The sequence below is a fragment of the Heliangelus exortis genome, chromosome 2, assembly GCF_036169615.1.
Source record: "Heliangelus exortis chromosome 2, bHelExo1.hap1, whole genome shotgun sequence".
Taxonomy (NCBI): domain Eukaryota; kingdom Metazoa; phylum Chordata; class Aves; order Apodiformes; family Trochilidae; genus Heliangelus; species Heliangelus exortis.
The window spans coordinates 16,858,822-16,876,389 of NC_092423.1; the positions used below are offsets into that span (position 1 = coordinate 16,858,822).

The 17,568-nt window shown below is 41.1% G+C and overlaps 1 protein-coding gene across 3 annotated transcripts in view; it reads left to right on the forward strand.

The window, feature by feature from the left end:
* MKX (mohawk homeobox) overlaps positions 1 to 17,568 on the forward strand; it is a 47,075-nt gene that overhangs the window by 10,595 nt on the left and 18,912 nt on the right. For all 3 annotated transcript variants that reach the window (XM_071734954.1, XM_071734955.1, XM_071734956.1), the window contains exon 5: positions 563 to 898. In XM_071734954.1, the coding sequence (XP_071591055.1) occupies positions 563 to 898 (336 nt within the window). The remainder of the gene's footprint in view (positions 1 to 562; positions 899 to 17,568) is intronic.

The following is a 17,568-nucleotide window of genomic DNA, read 5'->3' on the forward strand; positions in this document are numbered from 1 at the left end:
TTTTTAGGAGACTATGTTTCAATTTGTATTAAGTTTGAATTCTCTTTCTTCCAATTCCAGTTTGTAAGTCCACTTCTTTGGTTTGCACTTCCCTTTAAAAGATTCATTGTGGGACAATGAAGAGAGAACATTTTAAGCAAATACATGTAACTATGTCAGTCTTGTTCCAAAACCCAAAGTCAATAGTATTCAGGGGAAGCAAATTTCAAATTATGATAGTTAGAATTCATCTTATTTACCCAGATTTTTAAACGTTTGGAACTGATTTAGGGCACTTCTCAGTTTGTTTTTTTTTACCTGTCTTGTGTTGTTCATGAGGAAATTAGACCCAGACACTGTTTCTACAGTTAATTAATTTGGGATAGCTGGAACATCTGAGAACCCTGGGAACTACTGTGAATAATGTGTGAACAGAAGAAAATGAAAATCGTTGTCTAATGCTGAAGACTAAAATTATTTGTCTTGTCTAGTTCTCTCTATAACAATTTAAAGCATGTAGAAGCTTCTTGTTAAATATTAGAGATCTCATGCATTGCTGTGTTTTTTTTTCTTTTGTTTTCAGATGGAGAAAATCCTCCAAGAAACCATATGAACGAAGGGGGATATAACAAACCAGTTCATCACACTGTGATTAAAACTGAAAGTTCAGTAATAAAAACAGGAGTGAGACCAGAAACAAGTGCCAATGAGGATTATGTGTCACCCCCCAAATACAAAAGCAGCTTATTGAATCGTTACCTAAATGACTCACTGAGACATGTCATGGCTACTAATGCAGCTATGATGGAAAAAACAAGGCAAAGGAATCACTCTGGCTCATTTAGTTCCAATGAATTTGAGGAGGAATTGGTGTCTCCGTCATCATCAGAGACAGAAGGAAATTTTGTCTACCGGACAGGTAAGGGATTCTTTTTGCAGCATTTCTAATACAGCCAGCTTTGGTGGATGGTGTCGCCTGATTGTGTTTTTTATGAAAGTGGATAACTCCTTTCTATCCTCTAATAGGGAGATGGATAACTCCTGTCCACCCTCTTGTATGAATGGATCGCTCATGTCCATCCTCTCATTAACTGGGGTTCCATCAGCAGTATTGAAGTCAAATGCTATTGTTGATTTCTAATGAAGCTTTGCTTTTTGAGTAAACTATGAGGCTGACTTTTGGAATGACACAGGCTGTTTTTGTTGGCACTAAGACATGCCTAAAGAAGAAGAAAACTCTTGAGCATTCCATTACAATAGAGGAGGACTAGGGGAGGACTCCATGTACTCTGTGTTCCCCACTGGAAGGAAGAGGAGGGCTTTGAATTTTCAAGGTGACTGTGTGCCACATACATGAATCATATGCCCTGCAATGGAATGCACACAAACATCTTCCCCTGTTGTACAGCATCTTTTCTGGCCTCACAGTGCCTTCTGCAGTATATGGCCCTTTGGTCCACATGCATCTCTTATGAGTACATGGATTAGTTTATACCAATTTCTGCATCACTTTCCAGACACAGTGCACTGAACTCAGGGGCCACAGACTTGGCCATTAAATTTCTTGTCTTAATGGTTTTTTTGGAAGTGTTGTACATAATTTATTATATTAATCTTATCAATAAAAATCTATATGCATGATTTGTATCATCTGCTGTGTTACCAGTCAGAAGAAGGCACATGGGACTGGTTTATGCCAGTAAATAGCTATAGATCAGGACAAGATCAGGACGTGCTCAGATCCCTCTGGGGCAGGGAGTGCTAGAAGGCTCCCCTTGAGAAGTTTCTTCTGTATTTCTTTGGATACATAAGGCAAAGGCTTGTCCCCTTATGCTTGAAAAAAATGAAGTTTTGCATCCCAGGCTCAGGAGATCTCTGCTAGCACCTCAGGGTTTCCACTCATTACAGCAGCCCTTTTTGTTGTCCTGGGGCCTTTACTGGGGGGTTATTTGGACAGGGACCACTCTGCAGGCAGCATCAATTTTGGGGTAAATTAATATGGATGAAAAAGTACTGGAAGGCTTTGCACTAAAATGAATATAGATTTAGATGTTGTACTTGATTCCCCTTGGCTTCCCTGGCAGGCAGGTTTGAGTGCCCCATGCCTTTGCAGCCTCTCAAGTTTGCAGCCTTTGCCTTCTCTTTCCTGGCACATTTTGTGTGGGTTTTTTTGTTTGTATGTTGGGGTTTTTTTGTCCCTGTGGAGGGACCACAAGTATTTCAGGAGGACGGGTGCTCTGGTGGGTGTAGGAGGATGCTGGTGTGTGCAGGTTGTCAGGGGATAACTGAGGGAGGAATGGGGACTATAAAGAAATGGGATCTTGTGGGGAGCAAGAATAATGCTTGCCCAATTGAATAAGTTTCTAAATTAACTTTCACTGTTCATTTAACTTTTTTTTTAAACATACCAAATGCATTTGGTTTGCATTATGGGCATATTGTCTGCCAAGTTTTATTTTTAAGTAAAGAGTCACTCAAGAACAGATGCAGCAGCTCAGATATGTAAACTTCTGGTTTCTGTACATTTATGCAATACCTTAAAAATGGACACAGTGACTTTAAAAATTGTAATAAATTTGCTACTGAATTAAGTTCTTCCTGCCAAGTTGCTCTGAGAAGTATGGTTTTTAATCAGAAGGCTGAGATATTCACACTGTAACTGTGTGAGTTTACAAGCTGGGCTGGAATAAGTAAAAGCTGATATATTTGTCCTTAAAGTTTGTGAGTAACATTCCTCAAACTTCTCTTGAGATCATATTTAAGTCAGTTCTTAAATATCTTTTTTAATATTTTGGAGGGCTGTGGCCTTTGATGAGAACACACCAGAAGCTCTCAGGGTATAGTTTTATTCTTTTTACATTTCCAAAGCAGACAAGCATTAGCCTGCTGATAGAAATAAAAAGATCTTGTGGACACACTGTATTATTTTGTATATCTTTCCTATATATGTGTGTGCAATCAGAAAATAACAGGTACAGATAGAGTTTTTTCAGCTGCTGGATTACAGTCCTGTTAATTATTATAACATGCAGGAATTGATCCTGTCACAAACAAAGCAGATATTTTCAAGTTATCATCCATTAATGAAATCTAGAAATCATGAAAATAGAATTAATTATCCAAATGATTGTGAAATAGGAAGAGATAAATAAGGAATTTTTACATTTTTATGTCTTGTGTCTGCAATTTGAATACCTGGGATGGCAGTTTCCAGTGCAGTTGTGTAGCAGACTTGTATCTGCATTGTCAAAAATAGCTGTAATCCATTTCGGTTATATAAAATACCAAGGTATGTCTGAGTGTACCACTCACACCTTCCTGAAAGCAGTGAGTGTTTTTTTAAGTGAGATATCACCATTCATAAGGAGCTCCAAGCTGTGATTTTTTTGTTAAATAAAACAGCTCTTTTTTAACAACAAGAAGCAGAATTGTGAAGTCCCCACTAGGTGTTTTAAGTTTATGACGACATTTTAAGTAGCATTTCAAAAAGCATAGTGAAAACATTTTATATTTGAGAAAAATTTGGCAGGGTTGCTGTGCTCCTGCCAAGCAGGAGTCAGGCAGTCAGTGGTGTTGGAGCAGATCCTTTATTGTGCTTTCCTGGAAAAGCAACTTTTTGTAGCATTATCATGAGAGGAAAGCTTACCACGTGTGTTTTATGTTATGGGCTGGACCCTGAATTCAGGTGCATCAGCATCTCCAGGGTGACTGCTAAGTGCCTGGGGTCAGCATGGCCACGTGCATCTCAACTGCCCATGCCAGATTAACAGGGTTTGAGTCCAGCATCCAATGACAAAAACAATAAATTAGAGGTCAAAGTTTGTAAGGAAAACGGGTGTTACAGTTTCCCACTTCAGTCATTAACATGTTTATAAACACTGGGCTCCGCCTTCATGCAGATGGAAAATCCTGCATGCAGATCAAGGACAGGCACTGCAGCTGACAGTCAGGGGGGCAGCCTCACTTTATACCTCTGCACGATTGTTTCGAGCTCCTGAGAAGCAGCTTTAGTGCTGGGGCAGGACCACAGAGCCCCGAGCCAGGCCCCCAGCAGCCATGGTGCCCACGCTGCTCCATCCCGGTCTGGGGAGCTGGGGAGCTGTGTGGGTGGCAGGAGTGGGGGGACAGGGCTGCTGGGAGGCTGCAGCCACATTGGGATATGTCATGTATGTAAGTGTTTCTGTTGTAAGCTGATGTGCTTATGGATATAACGTGGCATACATTAATGTGTTTAGGTAGAAAATTTTAGTTCGTATTAATCCTATTGCAGGTATAATATATAAATATATAGAACTGGTCAAATCCGTGTCTTAAACTGACCACTGAGAGGCTTGGTTGTGTGTTTCTGTTTTGTTAAAAATCCAGATTGGAGAAGCAGTTTTCATTCACTCCTTGGCACGCTGTCATTCGCAGCAGGCTCGCAGTGTGACAGGAATAACTAAACCCAGACTTTCCCCTCTCTGGTGGTTGTACAAATGCACACAGAATCAACAGTCTGACTGCAACAAGCACTCCAGAAATCTGTGAGGAAAAGATTTAATAATGTTTGTAGTGAGGCTGGAAACCTAAAGCGGCTTCAGTCTTCGTTTTGTGGGTCACTAAAATGCTGACTTTGTCTGTAATCAGGCAGCACTGCTCTGCGAGTGCCCTGTCATCAGTCACCTGCCGGAACAAAATGTTCCACATCATTATAGCCCAAGGAAATGAAAAATCTCAATTTTCTGAGATGCTGCTGTCTGGTGAGCTGCGGTTGATGAACGAAAGCAAAAATCAAAACGAGAAAGAGAGATGAAATGACAGGGAGTTTTCAAACTTTTTCCTGTAGGCAGATTTTCATTATTTTCATGTAGCACAGAAAAAAAGCCAGAATAAACAAAAATAGTGAGGAAACTAAATACTTGCAGTCTGGGAAGGAGAGTGGCTTTAAAAAAAAACAACTCTTGAATGACTGGTTGATTTTTGAAGATGTTTGATCTCTATTTTTAGACATTTATACTCAGAAGTGTGTTCAGTTTCTGATGTTTTCAATTCTGCCTTTTTCTTTCCTCTCAGCTTCCTTTATTTTTTTCATATGAATGCTGCAAAATTTCTGAAAAGCGTGATCCTGTGTTGTTTATAGCAGCACACTGAGCACCTCTGATGAGATTCTGCACACTGCAGGGTCAGGCCCACATTCACACAGAGCACTTAGATATGAGGGTATAGTTGTGCACGTAAGTACTATACAGAAACATGCACAAGCTGCAGAACTGTGCTGTGATTTGGTGTGGTCTTTGCCAACTTTTCCTCGCAATTCAACATTTTTAGAAATTAACATGTAATTTAAAAATGAGCTATAAAATTTAAAAGCATAATATGAACACAATGGAACCTGTTTTCAGAAACAACTCAAGGGACCCGCAAAAACCACTACTACCAGTGACTCTTGCAAGTTTGATCTATATGGTGCTGGAGGCCTTAGGGATACTTTAAAATAAAGGGTAACCTGGGAGAGCTGAAGGAGGTCCTTGTTGCAGATCCTAATGTCATCCAGAAGTGAAATGGAAAAGGGGAATGTCAAGTACCGGATTAAATCCACACAGCAGCATAACTGCAATTTGAAGGTTACACAGTTAAGATCGTATTTCTGCAGGAATTTTATTATTACATGACCTGATTCATCAACACTGAAATAGCATGGCATTGAGAACTGAGGAGAGGATTGTGTTTAATTTGCCGTTCTGTTGTTTTTTCGAAAGAAAGATTAAAAGGAAACGGCTTTACTACAGGGACAGTGTCAAGTTTAATATACCAGATGTGATAGCCCAAACTTGAGAATTTAAAAGATCCTGCCCATTCCCTGCTAGTTAAGTTCGTTGTTCATGTGTTGTGTTTTTTTCAGTTTGAACAGCAGAAGTCAAATAAGTTGGTTTTTTTCTTTCTAATTCATTCTAGCATCTTGGTTTCTCAGTATTTGAGCTGCAAGGGATATGGGTAAGGTTCCACATGAACCTAAAGAATGGTGCTTCCTCCAAACAGAATCCTTTTTGGGGAAAGGTAGCATTTTCAACCAGAAAGTCTCAGATGGAGGAATACAGGGAGGGAGTGCTGGGTGGGCTGGCAGCATCGGTGGCACTGAGGGCAGAGCACATCCCAAAATGATGGGCACCCAGGAGCTGCCTGCAGGCAGGGAAGAGCTTTGCTGAGATCCAGCCCCAGCAGGAGGGGAAGCAGCAGTCCTGGCAGTGTCAGCATTTCCGAGCCATTTCTCTCCACTCCCTGTTTTCAATGGTCAGTTTTGTGGGAAATGAGGGTACTTGTTTTCTCTCAGGTGAGTGCCAACACTGTGTAATCCTTGTTTTAGCTGTTGTTTTCAGATGCAAATGGTTGTGAATGTAATGGGCTTTGATTTGTTAGTTTGGTTTGGGTTGGGTTAGGTTTTTTTAACCCCAAATGTTAAAGATTTTGGAGATACAGGCTATGTGTGGGTCAGATGTGCTCCCAATAGCAGCATGTTTCTGGATATAATTCAGATATCATTGCTATGAATACCCTAGGGATCAGAGGAGGTCCGTGTGTACCTCTGCTGCTACTTTTGTTTCAGTTGATGTCATGGCAAGTTTTCCACTTACTTCAGTAAAATCTATCTCAAGCCTTTTGTTTTGCCACGAAGGATTTCCTTCAGAGTCAGCTTGCTTCAGGGCAGCACGTCTCAGGACTCCTGACAGCTTTATCATCACAGAGAATGAGATGTTCTTGCATAAATGATTTGAAATGGAAAAGGTGACAACATCTGTCAAAAAAATCAGAGATTAAAAAAATCAGGGCTAAAGCAGCCTGCCCATGTTTCTCCAAGACCATTAAAATTTCCCCAGTGCAAATATTCTCAGCAGTGGCCAAAAAAGCAGCAGACCCCTGTGCTTGCCCAAGACACAGCAGGAAAAATGTATGGTGCTGTCACCAATTGCTAACAACTATATATTTTAATACTGCTCTTTAGAGTTAGCCAGTGCTCTAGTGAGGCCTGTTCCCTGGCAAGCCTCAGGCCTCCATTCATTTAGTGAAGGTGTGTGTTCAAAGAGAAAGAAATACTTACTCCCATTTTCCTATTGTTTAAAAATGTCTTCAGAATTATGCTCAGTCTTAAAAACTGGGGCCAGCCCAAATGTGAATGTTTCAGGAAATTATGTGCAGGGAAAAGGACATGCTCATAAATCAGACTGTTTTCCAATTTTAGCTGTAGACTGCATGGCTAGTAATGAATATAATGGGCAAATTAGTAAGAAAATTAGCAGTTAATTTAAGGAGTATTTAAAGAGTGTGTGAAACTACAGCTTGGGAAAACTGATTTAGTGAAATGGATGTGATTCCACTTCCATGCCTGAGCAGGATTTTCCCCAGTAGCCAAATTTACGTGCAGTTCTCTTACACCAGAAACATCAGGCTTGCAATCAGCGTCTGGCTGCAGAATGGGGAGCAGCAGCATACATTGCCGAAGTAAGCACTGCTCGAAGGAGGAGAGCAGAGGGGGTTTGGGAAGAGATGATGAGGTGGGATAACAGGGAAATGCACCAGCTGGAGAGGAGCAGCAGAAGCCCCGGGTGCTGCAGCCCCAGTGCAGCCCGTGAGGTGGGGATGCAGGGGTGCTGCATCGGGCAGGGCATCCCGTCTGCTGTCCCCGGAGCCCGCGTGCCCTGCGCTGCTTAGACACACACTGGGGACGGTGGCTGCTGAGGCTTTCACCTAATATGTTGCTGGGGGCACCAGGGAGTGGAGGGCTGGTCTCTCCCTTACCTGGGAAGCTTGGCAGAAAAATGCAGTTATCAGCTGTTTGTGCCAAAGAGGGAAGGTGTGCCGATGAACGCTGGAATATATGGCACGATTTGAAACGTGAAAGAGAGAAAAAGGAAGGGGGGGGGGGGAGGGGGGAGGGCGGGGAAGAGTGTTTGCAAAGACAGAAATGCAGAGGTGTGTGCTGTCACCACATCAAGAGTGGCTTTGAAATCACACACTTCATATACCACTGATTAGAAAGTGCTTTTGAGTGCAGATTGCCTCAGTGCTAGGTCAGGAGCACAGCTGCCACAGATCCAGTGCCACTTTGTGCCTGTTCTGCCCCCCAGGGCTCACCTGGGTCAGCAGTGGGCTCTGCCCCTGCAGGCAACCATCAGCCTGTGTGGAGAGAGAGAGACAGCAGGGACTAGAAACAGGGAGTTACTTTTACGTGTGAAATCTGTGATTTCCTTCATGAGTAACAGCTGCCTTTGGTGACTTACGAATACACTAACTTAGATGCAGCAAGGTGTGACCGGAGGGTTTGGGGTGCAGTCAGGGCAGGTGGGATGGGGCAGTGGCAGCAGGAGGAATGAGAGCTGGACTTTTCACATTTTGGGGCAGTAAAATTAAAGGAATAGCAAGTAAAATTAAAGGAATAGCAAGCCCATAAAAATTTCACTTCTCTCTGGAAAAATGTCTGAATTGAAACTTCATACCTGGCATGAGGTTCTTGCATGTCCCAGCCTCCTTCCACTGCTGGGGAGAAATAATATGACTTCAGGTAGTGTCCTGGTAGATTCTGTTTATGGTGCAGACTGTCCCCCATGCAGTGTTATAGTGCTGCTGTTCATGTTGCTGTAGTTAGGGCTGTATCTGTGTTTCCATTAGAACCCTTTTAATTTGCAAATTTATGACCCAGCTGTAAAAATTCAATCCAGACTGAAACTTGGCATTGGCAGTGTTCATTCTCCCATCTGTGGAAGGGATTTAAGCAGGTACATCCCAGTAATAACCATCTGAGTTAGGCTTGTAAATTTGGAGACTGATGACTGCTGGATAAAACTGTGAGCTTCTGAGTAGTCCTGGAGTTTGAAATATTCTATGCCTGTGTCAAGACTAGTGTAGAGCAGCTTGTTTGTATTCAGTCATGTAGGTATATATAAAATGTTCTGGGGTTTTCTGCATTTTCTTACATGCATAAGCACATGCATTTTTCATACCATGGCAATATTTTGATGTGGGTGGCAGTGCTTGAAACCCTGCTGAGTCTTGCTCCAAAGCAGGGTTTGATCGTTCCCAGCTAGTGTAAGAAATTGTATTCACATTGGTGTGAACAGTAGAATTTATCTATTGACCATAACATGAAATAATAGGGAATTAAAAAGACCAGATTGTTTTCCTTTGAGTGGAATTTTTGATTGGATTTTTCCTAAAATATCTTCAAAACTGTTTCCATATTGAACTGCAAAATTAGTTTCATTTGCCATAACTTCCTCCCATTTTAATTTTCTTTTCTAAAAAGCTACACAATGAATGTGCCTAACCAGATAGACTAGTAATCGTGTCTGATCCAGCAAATCCTATTTCCCTTTGTAGGTTTGTGGTTTTTGAAAGTCATTCTGTAACTTAAAAAAACTCCTTTATGTGTTTAACTGAATTTTTTTTTAGGTCATTTGCTCATAATGTGAATACCAGAAACATAATGATGAAAGCAGTTTAGCGAGACCAGACTTCTGATCTTCCGTGTGTATTCACAGAATCTTTCGGGAGGGTTTTGGCACAATATGAGAAGTGGATTGAAGGGGGAACCTGGAATCTCTACGTGGACTAACACTAGACTGGGGATGAGTTTATACTTGGCTACTTGGAAAACTCTGATTGTATTTGGAAAATGTGGGGAACCTATGGCTATTGTTTCTTTATGAGATTTTTGCCATCTTGATGGAGGAAGGGGAGTGCTTATAAAAACACCTGTTCTGGGAAAACGTCCCTTCATCTCTAAAGTTTGGTTTCTAATTTCTGATTATCCAGAAGCAGAAAAGCAGAGTTGGCTTATGTTTTATTTCATTCACTTCATTACAAACTTTAAAAAATGGGTATGAGATACAACAGGTAGATCTAGAAATTGTCAGTCATTACTGAAGTCCACTTCAGGTCTTTTACACTTTGTGGCATTAAACTGGCATCAGTTAGCGACTTTAATACTATTAAAGGAGAAATATGTCCTAACAGTCAAAGCACACAGAAGGCTTGTCTAATACAGGGGAGTTTTATGTGAGGTACCGAAAAAGGAGCTGGAGTGTAAAGTAAGAAAGTAAGTTGGAGAAGTAAGCTGCCTTGTAGAAAATCTGGAAAAAAGTAAAAACAATTCAAACAAAAAGATCAGATAAACAGCTAGAGCTGGAACAGCTGAAAAGAAATGCACTAAAATACGTAAAGCGAAATTCCAGCAAGCCATGAAATTTGTTTTCCTTTATTTCAGTGGCCTTGAAACCTGATGTTGGAGGCTCTATCTCTGTTCTTTCACTGATGGCCAGAAGTTGAGGTTATGATGACCAGATAGTTTGGTATGGCACTGACATTTCAAGTTAACCGGGACTGCCAAGACTCTCAGTTATGACACTAAAATATACCGCTATTTCTAGGGCCAATTTTCAGTCCCTCCCTCATGCCTCCACATTGATTCAGGCAACAGATGCATGAAAAGCAAAGCAACATTCAAAATAATCCCTTAGCTGAAGCTGGGGAAAGGCTGGCTAGTGGGCTGTAGCCAAAATTCCTTAAATGTTACAATGTTTTACATTTCTAAATGTAAAACCTTTCTTTCCAGTGTGAGGTACCAGCCAAATGTCTTAGTTACGGTATCTCAGAGTGAAAACTGGCATATGGCCTCATGGTCATTTGTGGGTACTGACAGATTTACACCCCTGAAGATCAAGTTAAATGTTGTCGGTTTCTCCATCTCCCTTTTACTTTGTCAGGCTTTTCTTTTCTTTTTTTTTTTTTTTTTTTTTCCTCTCTTTTCTCAATTACTATTTGTCAACTTAAATCCAGTTTGCTGGAAAAATGAAGGCTCTTCATGACCTGGCTCTTCAGGAGCAAATTGCCTCAAATTCTTTCTGCTAGCCAAGGTATTTTGTAATGCATTGCAAAACAGCAGCAGGATTGCTCTCCTTGCACTAGATGTACTTTGTGGGCTGGACACTGCGGGCAGTTTTAATGAGATCTTGGTGTGCCGGAGAGTTTGTCTTACCCGTTGACTTCAGGGAGACTTTCATACTGGGTCCCTGCTCTTTTAATTGCTCTTCCCATCCCAGGGAACAGAATCTGGCTTTGTCCTGCTGTGGGCTAAACTGTGGAGAGCCTGGACAGGCGGCTGCTTGAAGATCCTGGAGCTGGTGTGCAAATAACACATCTGCTATTTATGACAACTTTGCACAGGAGAGGTGATGAATTGCCCATTACAGGGACACACCAAAGTTCATTGTCCTGCTTTTCTTCCTCTCCTGCTGTTTAGCTGATGTAGCTGTTGATTACTGCATCACTAATCCAGTTTGTCTTCAAATAGGAACTTCCCCCAGCAGACAGCAGCATTTGTGCCTTTATCAGAGAAAACTCTGTGTGGTTGTACCACTGTTTTTCCTGTTCCAGCACTAAAAGCAGTGTCAGTAAGAACCCAGTGTAGGCTCTAAGACTGGTGTCAGCAGCCTGGACGGGGGCGTGTGGGTGCTGGGTGATGCCTGAGGTGCTTCCCTGTATGCAGTATCAGAATTACAGTAGTTCTGGGCTTCCCAGAATTGGATCTCAGTAGTACTGGATGTTAGAGACACTTGTTGAAGAAGGGAGAACACAAAAAAAAGCTCTCCTGCTCTGGCCATCTCTGAAGACTGCAGTGGTGTTTGTAAATCATGCACTCTTTCAAATACATACATGCACCTACGTATATTTCCTCAGTGCTCTATTATGACAATGGTATCTGTGGAATTCAAGCCTGCTGCTGTGCCTCTTTGCAGTGCTTATGCCTCCAGCTCAGACCTGTGCAGTAGTTAACCAGGGCAGTGAACAGAAGAAAAGAGGCTCCTAACTGTATTACTCACAAATTATGAGATATCTCCCGTTCATATCCCATACCTCAGCAAACCCCAAAATCCTATTCACAGACATCAGCAAAGATGGGGCTGATCTGCAGGTATTGATCCCAGTGATCCTTTGCTTTTTGAAAAGGCCTTTTTTGCTGGCTAAACCAAAGAAAATAAATGCTTGCTTAAAAATTTTAAATGAATAAAAATGGCAGACATGTTTTTCAGCCTTTTTTTTTCCCTTTTGGTGCTGTCTCCCAGCATTCCTGCTGCTGCTGTTTTCACTTCTTGTCTAATGACAAGAGGGGCAATAATTGCTCTTGGCTACAAGTGCACATAAGCTTTAATTTGTGTTTGTTACACTTATTGTGGATCTACATAGAGAAGAGGTCGTTACCTTTGTACCTTATTCAGTTCTCAGATTCATATCCCTGAATCTTTGCTCTCTAATTTCAAAAGCAGTCTTTGTCTTCTTGGAGACACCCCTTCCCTGCACACAGCAGCAGCAGCAACATCTGGCCTGATGTGAGCCCACCAGACTCCTCTCCTGCCTCATGACCACATCCTTTCTCTGCCCCATCCCTAAAGTGTCCTGGCAGCAGCCCCACACTCCCCATGGGACCAAAAATCCTGTAATGGGGGATGTGGGTCATGGTTTTACTGGGACAAACTCAGCATGAGCCCCTTGGTCTTGCCCACTCTTGGTCTTGCACTCTTGGAGAGCCTGCATCCTACCATGCAACACCTCCTACATACAAAAAACAGGAGAGGAGGAGGGAGAAAATCAACAAATTCCTGTGATATATTGTATGTCATCTGTACGTGACACTCCAAGACCTTCAGCTGCTTAAACTAAAGATCTAAATATAATTTAGTTAGTAAAAATATACCTTAGTTATAATAAAATGATAATAGTGGAACTTGGCAACAGAGCATCTAATAAATACTACACTTTTGAAATGTGCCTGGGATCCAAGCACATACTCTTTTACTGTGTAGTTAAAGCATGTGGCAAGACATGCTAGACCAAGATTTTCTTTTTGTCTTTCCAGTGGAAAACTAAAGTTCTTTGTTTAAGTGAAGCCCTTTGGGAGTTTTTCTTAAGTATAACAAGGAGCTAAAGAATTCCATTCCCTTTTGCCAACTTTTTTCCTCCAAGCCAAATTATCGATTAATGGGGCATTAAATATCAAATAACTACCTAGTTATATTCACACCCTTTCTTATTTCAGTTCCTTCAGTACTTTCTTTCTGGTGCTTCAAACACAGATGAATTAAAAGATGAGATACTCTACTGGGAAAAGATTACCCCTTCTAAACCTTTTTGACCTTATAAAAATAAAGGTCAGTAATCTGAAAGTCATGGAATTTGCAGTCTGCCCTGTTTCTGATTTTTTTTTTTAAAGAAAAAAATACCTGTATTGCTTTAAGATCTTCTTCCTGAGCTTCATTCCTTGCCTCCTTCATTAGTTGTCTCCATTTCAGTACCCTATAGTTTTGCCAGCAGAACAGCCAAGTGAATGCTTGACCATATTTTTGTCTGGCTCTAGCGAAACCGTGATCTGACAATAGGATACTTTTCTCTGGGTTTTCCTTCTCCCTCCAGGGAACCATACTTCAAGGGCAACCTGCTTGTCCAGCACATGAACATGTGGAAAATCCACTGCTATGCACTAATGATTTTCAGATGGGCAATTGTTGCTGAAAATTATCCCAAGAGCAGCAGCTTCTCCATTGTGGCACCTAACCACTTTGGGATCACATTGCTCGTGGCTGATCTAAAACAGCAACCCTTTGGGTTTAGAGTGGTGACATTTGCTGCATCACACATATGTAGTAACAAAATTTAGGGGGAAAGGAGGTGGAAGTTACAGTTGTGGTTCTTTTTTGGCCATTGCAATGTGCATCAAAATCCGACACTTATTTCAGCCTGAAAACATAAATGTAGGAAAAAGGCAAGCTATGCCAAAGATCCATGACAGCAAGGCAGAAGCACCCGGAGTATTGTCCACAAATTAATCGCTTTCAAACATTTGTTTTAAATATTTGCAAGGAGACTTGTCACATGTGGGGGAGAGAAGCATGATTTTAAATTTTTAAATCACTTCTATTACTGTTATTCTCAGAATATACATTCTTTTTAAACAACTTTCACTTTTAATCTGTAATTAAAGCCAAAGTTTTCTTTTAATTTTAAAAGCTTGTCCTTGGACTAAAATAACATGGAACATTTTTAAACATTGATCCAAGCTGCTGTAGATACATTTCATTTAAACCACAGAGCCTGCAGTTGGATTCCTTGCTTTGCCAGATCGGCTGCGAACTGTGAGTGTGGCAGCAATGACTGCGGAGTCCTGGACGCTGCGCTACCAGCAAGGAAGGTTGTTTTTCTGGAGTTGTTCCTCCCTTTGGGCCCTGTTCATGAATGACTTAATCTCTGTGTATGATCAAATGTCGTGCAAGTTACTGTGCACAGAAAAATCAAGGAATGCTTCTCTTCCCCGCATTCCTTACATGGAATGGCTGTGCCTGCCCAGCAAGCAGTTGGAGTGCGGTGAGGGTGGGAAGCAAGCAGCAGCAAAAACACACACACAAAACCACCAGAAGCAATATAAAAAGAGTGAGACAAAGAAAACAGAGAAAAGTTTGAGAGATTAAGTGTGCGAGTTGGATTGGGCCATGCGTAGGCAGCTCTAGCTTGCCCCAGGCAGCACCAACTGGAGGAGTGAGCTGGGCTTTTGACTGGGGGTGTTGCAGGGGTGATACATTGACCATGAAAAGCAAAAGCATTCCCCATTATTTCCATGGCAGCTTTGGCCATAAAGATGATTGCTAGTGCATGTTTTTATGAGCTTGTTTCATCTTGGAAAGCAAACATTTTCTGCTTAGATGGGCAGATATCAAGAAGTTCAGGGAAGCATTGCTTCTTACTCTTTTATCCTCTTGACTTAATTGCATCTATGGTATAATTCTGGCCTTTCACAGCATGTTAAACCACTTCACTTGAAGCCAAGACAGAGGCTTTCATTAGCTGTGATATTAATTACACTGTGCATCCCATACAAGGAACTTTTCTTGTGATGTTTGGGATTTTCTGAAGGATCCAGGATAACATAGGGGATGAAGCAGTGCATAACTGTCTCTATATTTATACAGTCCTCTTCCTTAGTCTATTAAGTTTCAACAAAGTTTTAACTTAGTTTAAGTACAATTTCATTTAAGAGTGAAAAAGGGGCTTGTAATAACTGAGTTGTTTTTCTCATCACCAAAATTCTGTGGCCACTGCAAGAAATTCTGTCTGTCTCTCCATGCCCTGGTGTGGGGACAGATTGCTATAGCAGGACTCTCACACCAGACAGTGACTGGTAGCAATGGGGAATAACTTGACTCAGGCTCTGAACTCCTCCAGCTGTCAGTGGAAGCTACACTTGTTTGTCCGGAGCAGTGACTGGAATAGTCATTAACCAATTTTTTATATACTTTCCATCTCTTTAGCACTGATAATGGACTTAAAAGGTGTACTTCGCTTTTCAGGTAGGTTATAGCTGGAGTATCATTTTAATTCTAGGAGGCAAAAGACTGAATAAATGATAGAGAATGAAAAGAAAAGGAAAACTTACAACCAGGAAATAAACACAGGTGGGAAAATAAAGAACAGAAACTTTTGGAAGATTGGAGATAGATGAGAGTGTTGGAAGAGGATGGGGAAAGGCAAATGCAGAACTGAAGACAAGGTGAAAAAGAAGAGGAAGAGGAGAAACACAGGAGGGGAAGGTAGTACTGGTAGGAATCTGGAGCCTAACAGGGGAAGGCCACAGAATACATTAGAGAGCATAGGATACAGTAGCATCTTTCACAGTCCAAAATGAGAAATTTGGACGGAGAATTACATTTTCCTTTCCTAAGTGTTTGACAAACAAGGATAGATAAGCATTTGAGATATTGCCAGTCTTCTTGGAAGGCATCTTTGAATCTAATTATTATGTCTTGGCATTTTTTTCCATGTTACACAAGCTGAGAGCGAATACACTTCTAGACATTGCTTAGAATAGAAAGCAAATCAAATCAATCCAAACTGTTTCTCACAACCCAGGAGAAAAACCCCAATGCTTAGACCGAGGCTGGGAAATACTCTCGTTTTGGTGGTGGCAGTGGTGGTGGTGAGGGGGTATTTGTTTGTATGAGGGGTAATGTTATTACTTTCCTATTTTCTTGGTACTTCCACAATCAATGGATAAACTGGACACAAAAGTGAAGAAGAGTTTTCATGCTTTGGCTTAATCATACCCAACCCAGACTCTGGTGAAATCTGTCCCCACACCAAAACCTGTTTTGAAAACTGTAACTAGTTTTCAGGCTACTGTAAGACACTTTGTACAAGTGTGGAAGCTTCTCTGACTCTGGATTCCTGAAAGTTTGAACTTACCCCAGGTCTGCTTCTTTTTGTAAATTTTGCAGATTAGATCTCCTGTATGAAGGCAGAAACTCTTCTTAAGCTATTGCAAAGTTAGCTGAGGGTAACATCTCTGTGCTTCTCTGAGATGAGTATCAGTCAGTAGCATAGCAGAGACATCACTTGGGATGGACCAATAGTCTGATCCTTCATGGCAAATCAGGCATTCCTATATAGTTCTTGATGTATACGAACCTACAATATGTCATGCCAGATCAGATTATACATATAATTTTCAAGTTCAACAAAAGGTTTTGTTTCTTTTTCCCCCTATAATTTTTTAGAGAAACAGAACTTATCTGAATTAAAAACATGATTGGTGATGACGAGTGGGTGGTTCTGTTTACCCTGCCACATTATATAGTACCACTTTTACTCCTTGTTTGGATAGCAGTCACAGGACCCAGATATCAAGCTGTGAAAGTATTTTCCTTGCAGCAGCCTTTCTTTTTTTGGCAGGCACTGGCTTTGGAGATGCCTCACATTTTGTCATGTGATTGGACTGCTGATGAGGTTTCTGTGCTGCCTCATTTTCCTGGATTCCATCTGAATTAACTCTTCTTTGGGTCATGATTGTTAGCACACTTCTGCATGAATGGGGTTTTGCATCATAGTGTAACGAGCTCCTAACACACGGTCTCTGTAAGAGAACAGCCTGTAAAGAAGGAATTAGCTGTATTTGTTCTCAGTGACAGAAATGTGTTTTCTGTACCTCCAGCTGCCCCCATCAGAAACACATTCCTTCTTCACAGTAATATTCCTTCCTGAAACTAGGCAAAATGAGGGGAATTTACTAGTATATAATTGTTCCATCTAAAAACATTCAGCTTAGTCTTGTAAACATATAAACTAGTTCTTTGTAAACAAATGTCTTAATTTTCTTTAAACTGCATACTTAGATGTCAAAGATAGAGAAGCTGGATATGTCAAACACATATGGTTCCTATTGCATCAGAGGCTTTCTTAATTTTAGTATCCTAATTGAAAAGACATTTTTGAAAGCATGCTAACTTTACAGAAACAAATCTATCAGACCGTCTGTCTGGTCTAGGTTTTATTCTTCCATCTATCACCATACTCTGGAAACATCATCTACTTTAAATGTACACCAGTAACAGTATCCCTCACGGATTTTGAATTGCCCTCGATGCTTCCAGTGCTTGATGTGGAAGCAGTGTTTGAGGTTAGTTATGTTGAGAAGCTGGCTGTGGCTTAAAGGGGAGAGAATTAAAAAAAGGGAAGGAATGAGAGTAGGGACTGTAAGTTGTTCAGAAGTTTTTACCTTTCTCTTGGATAATTTAT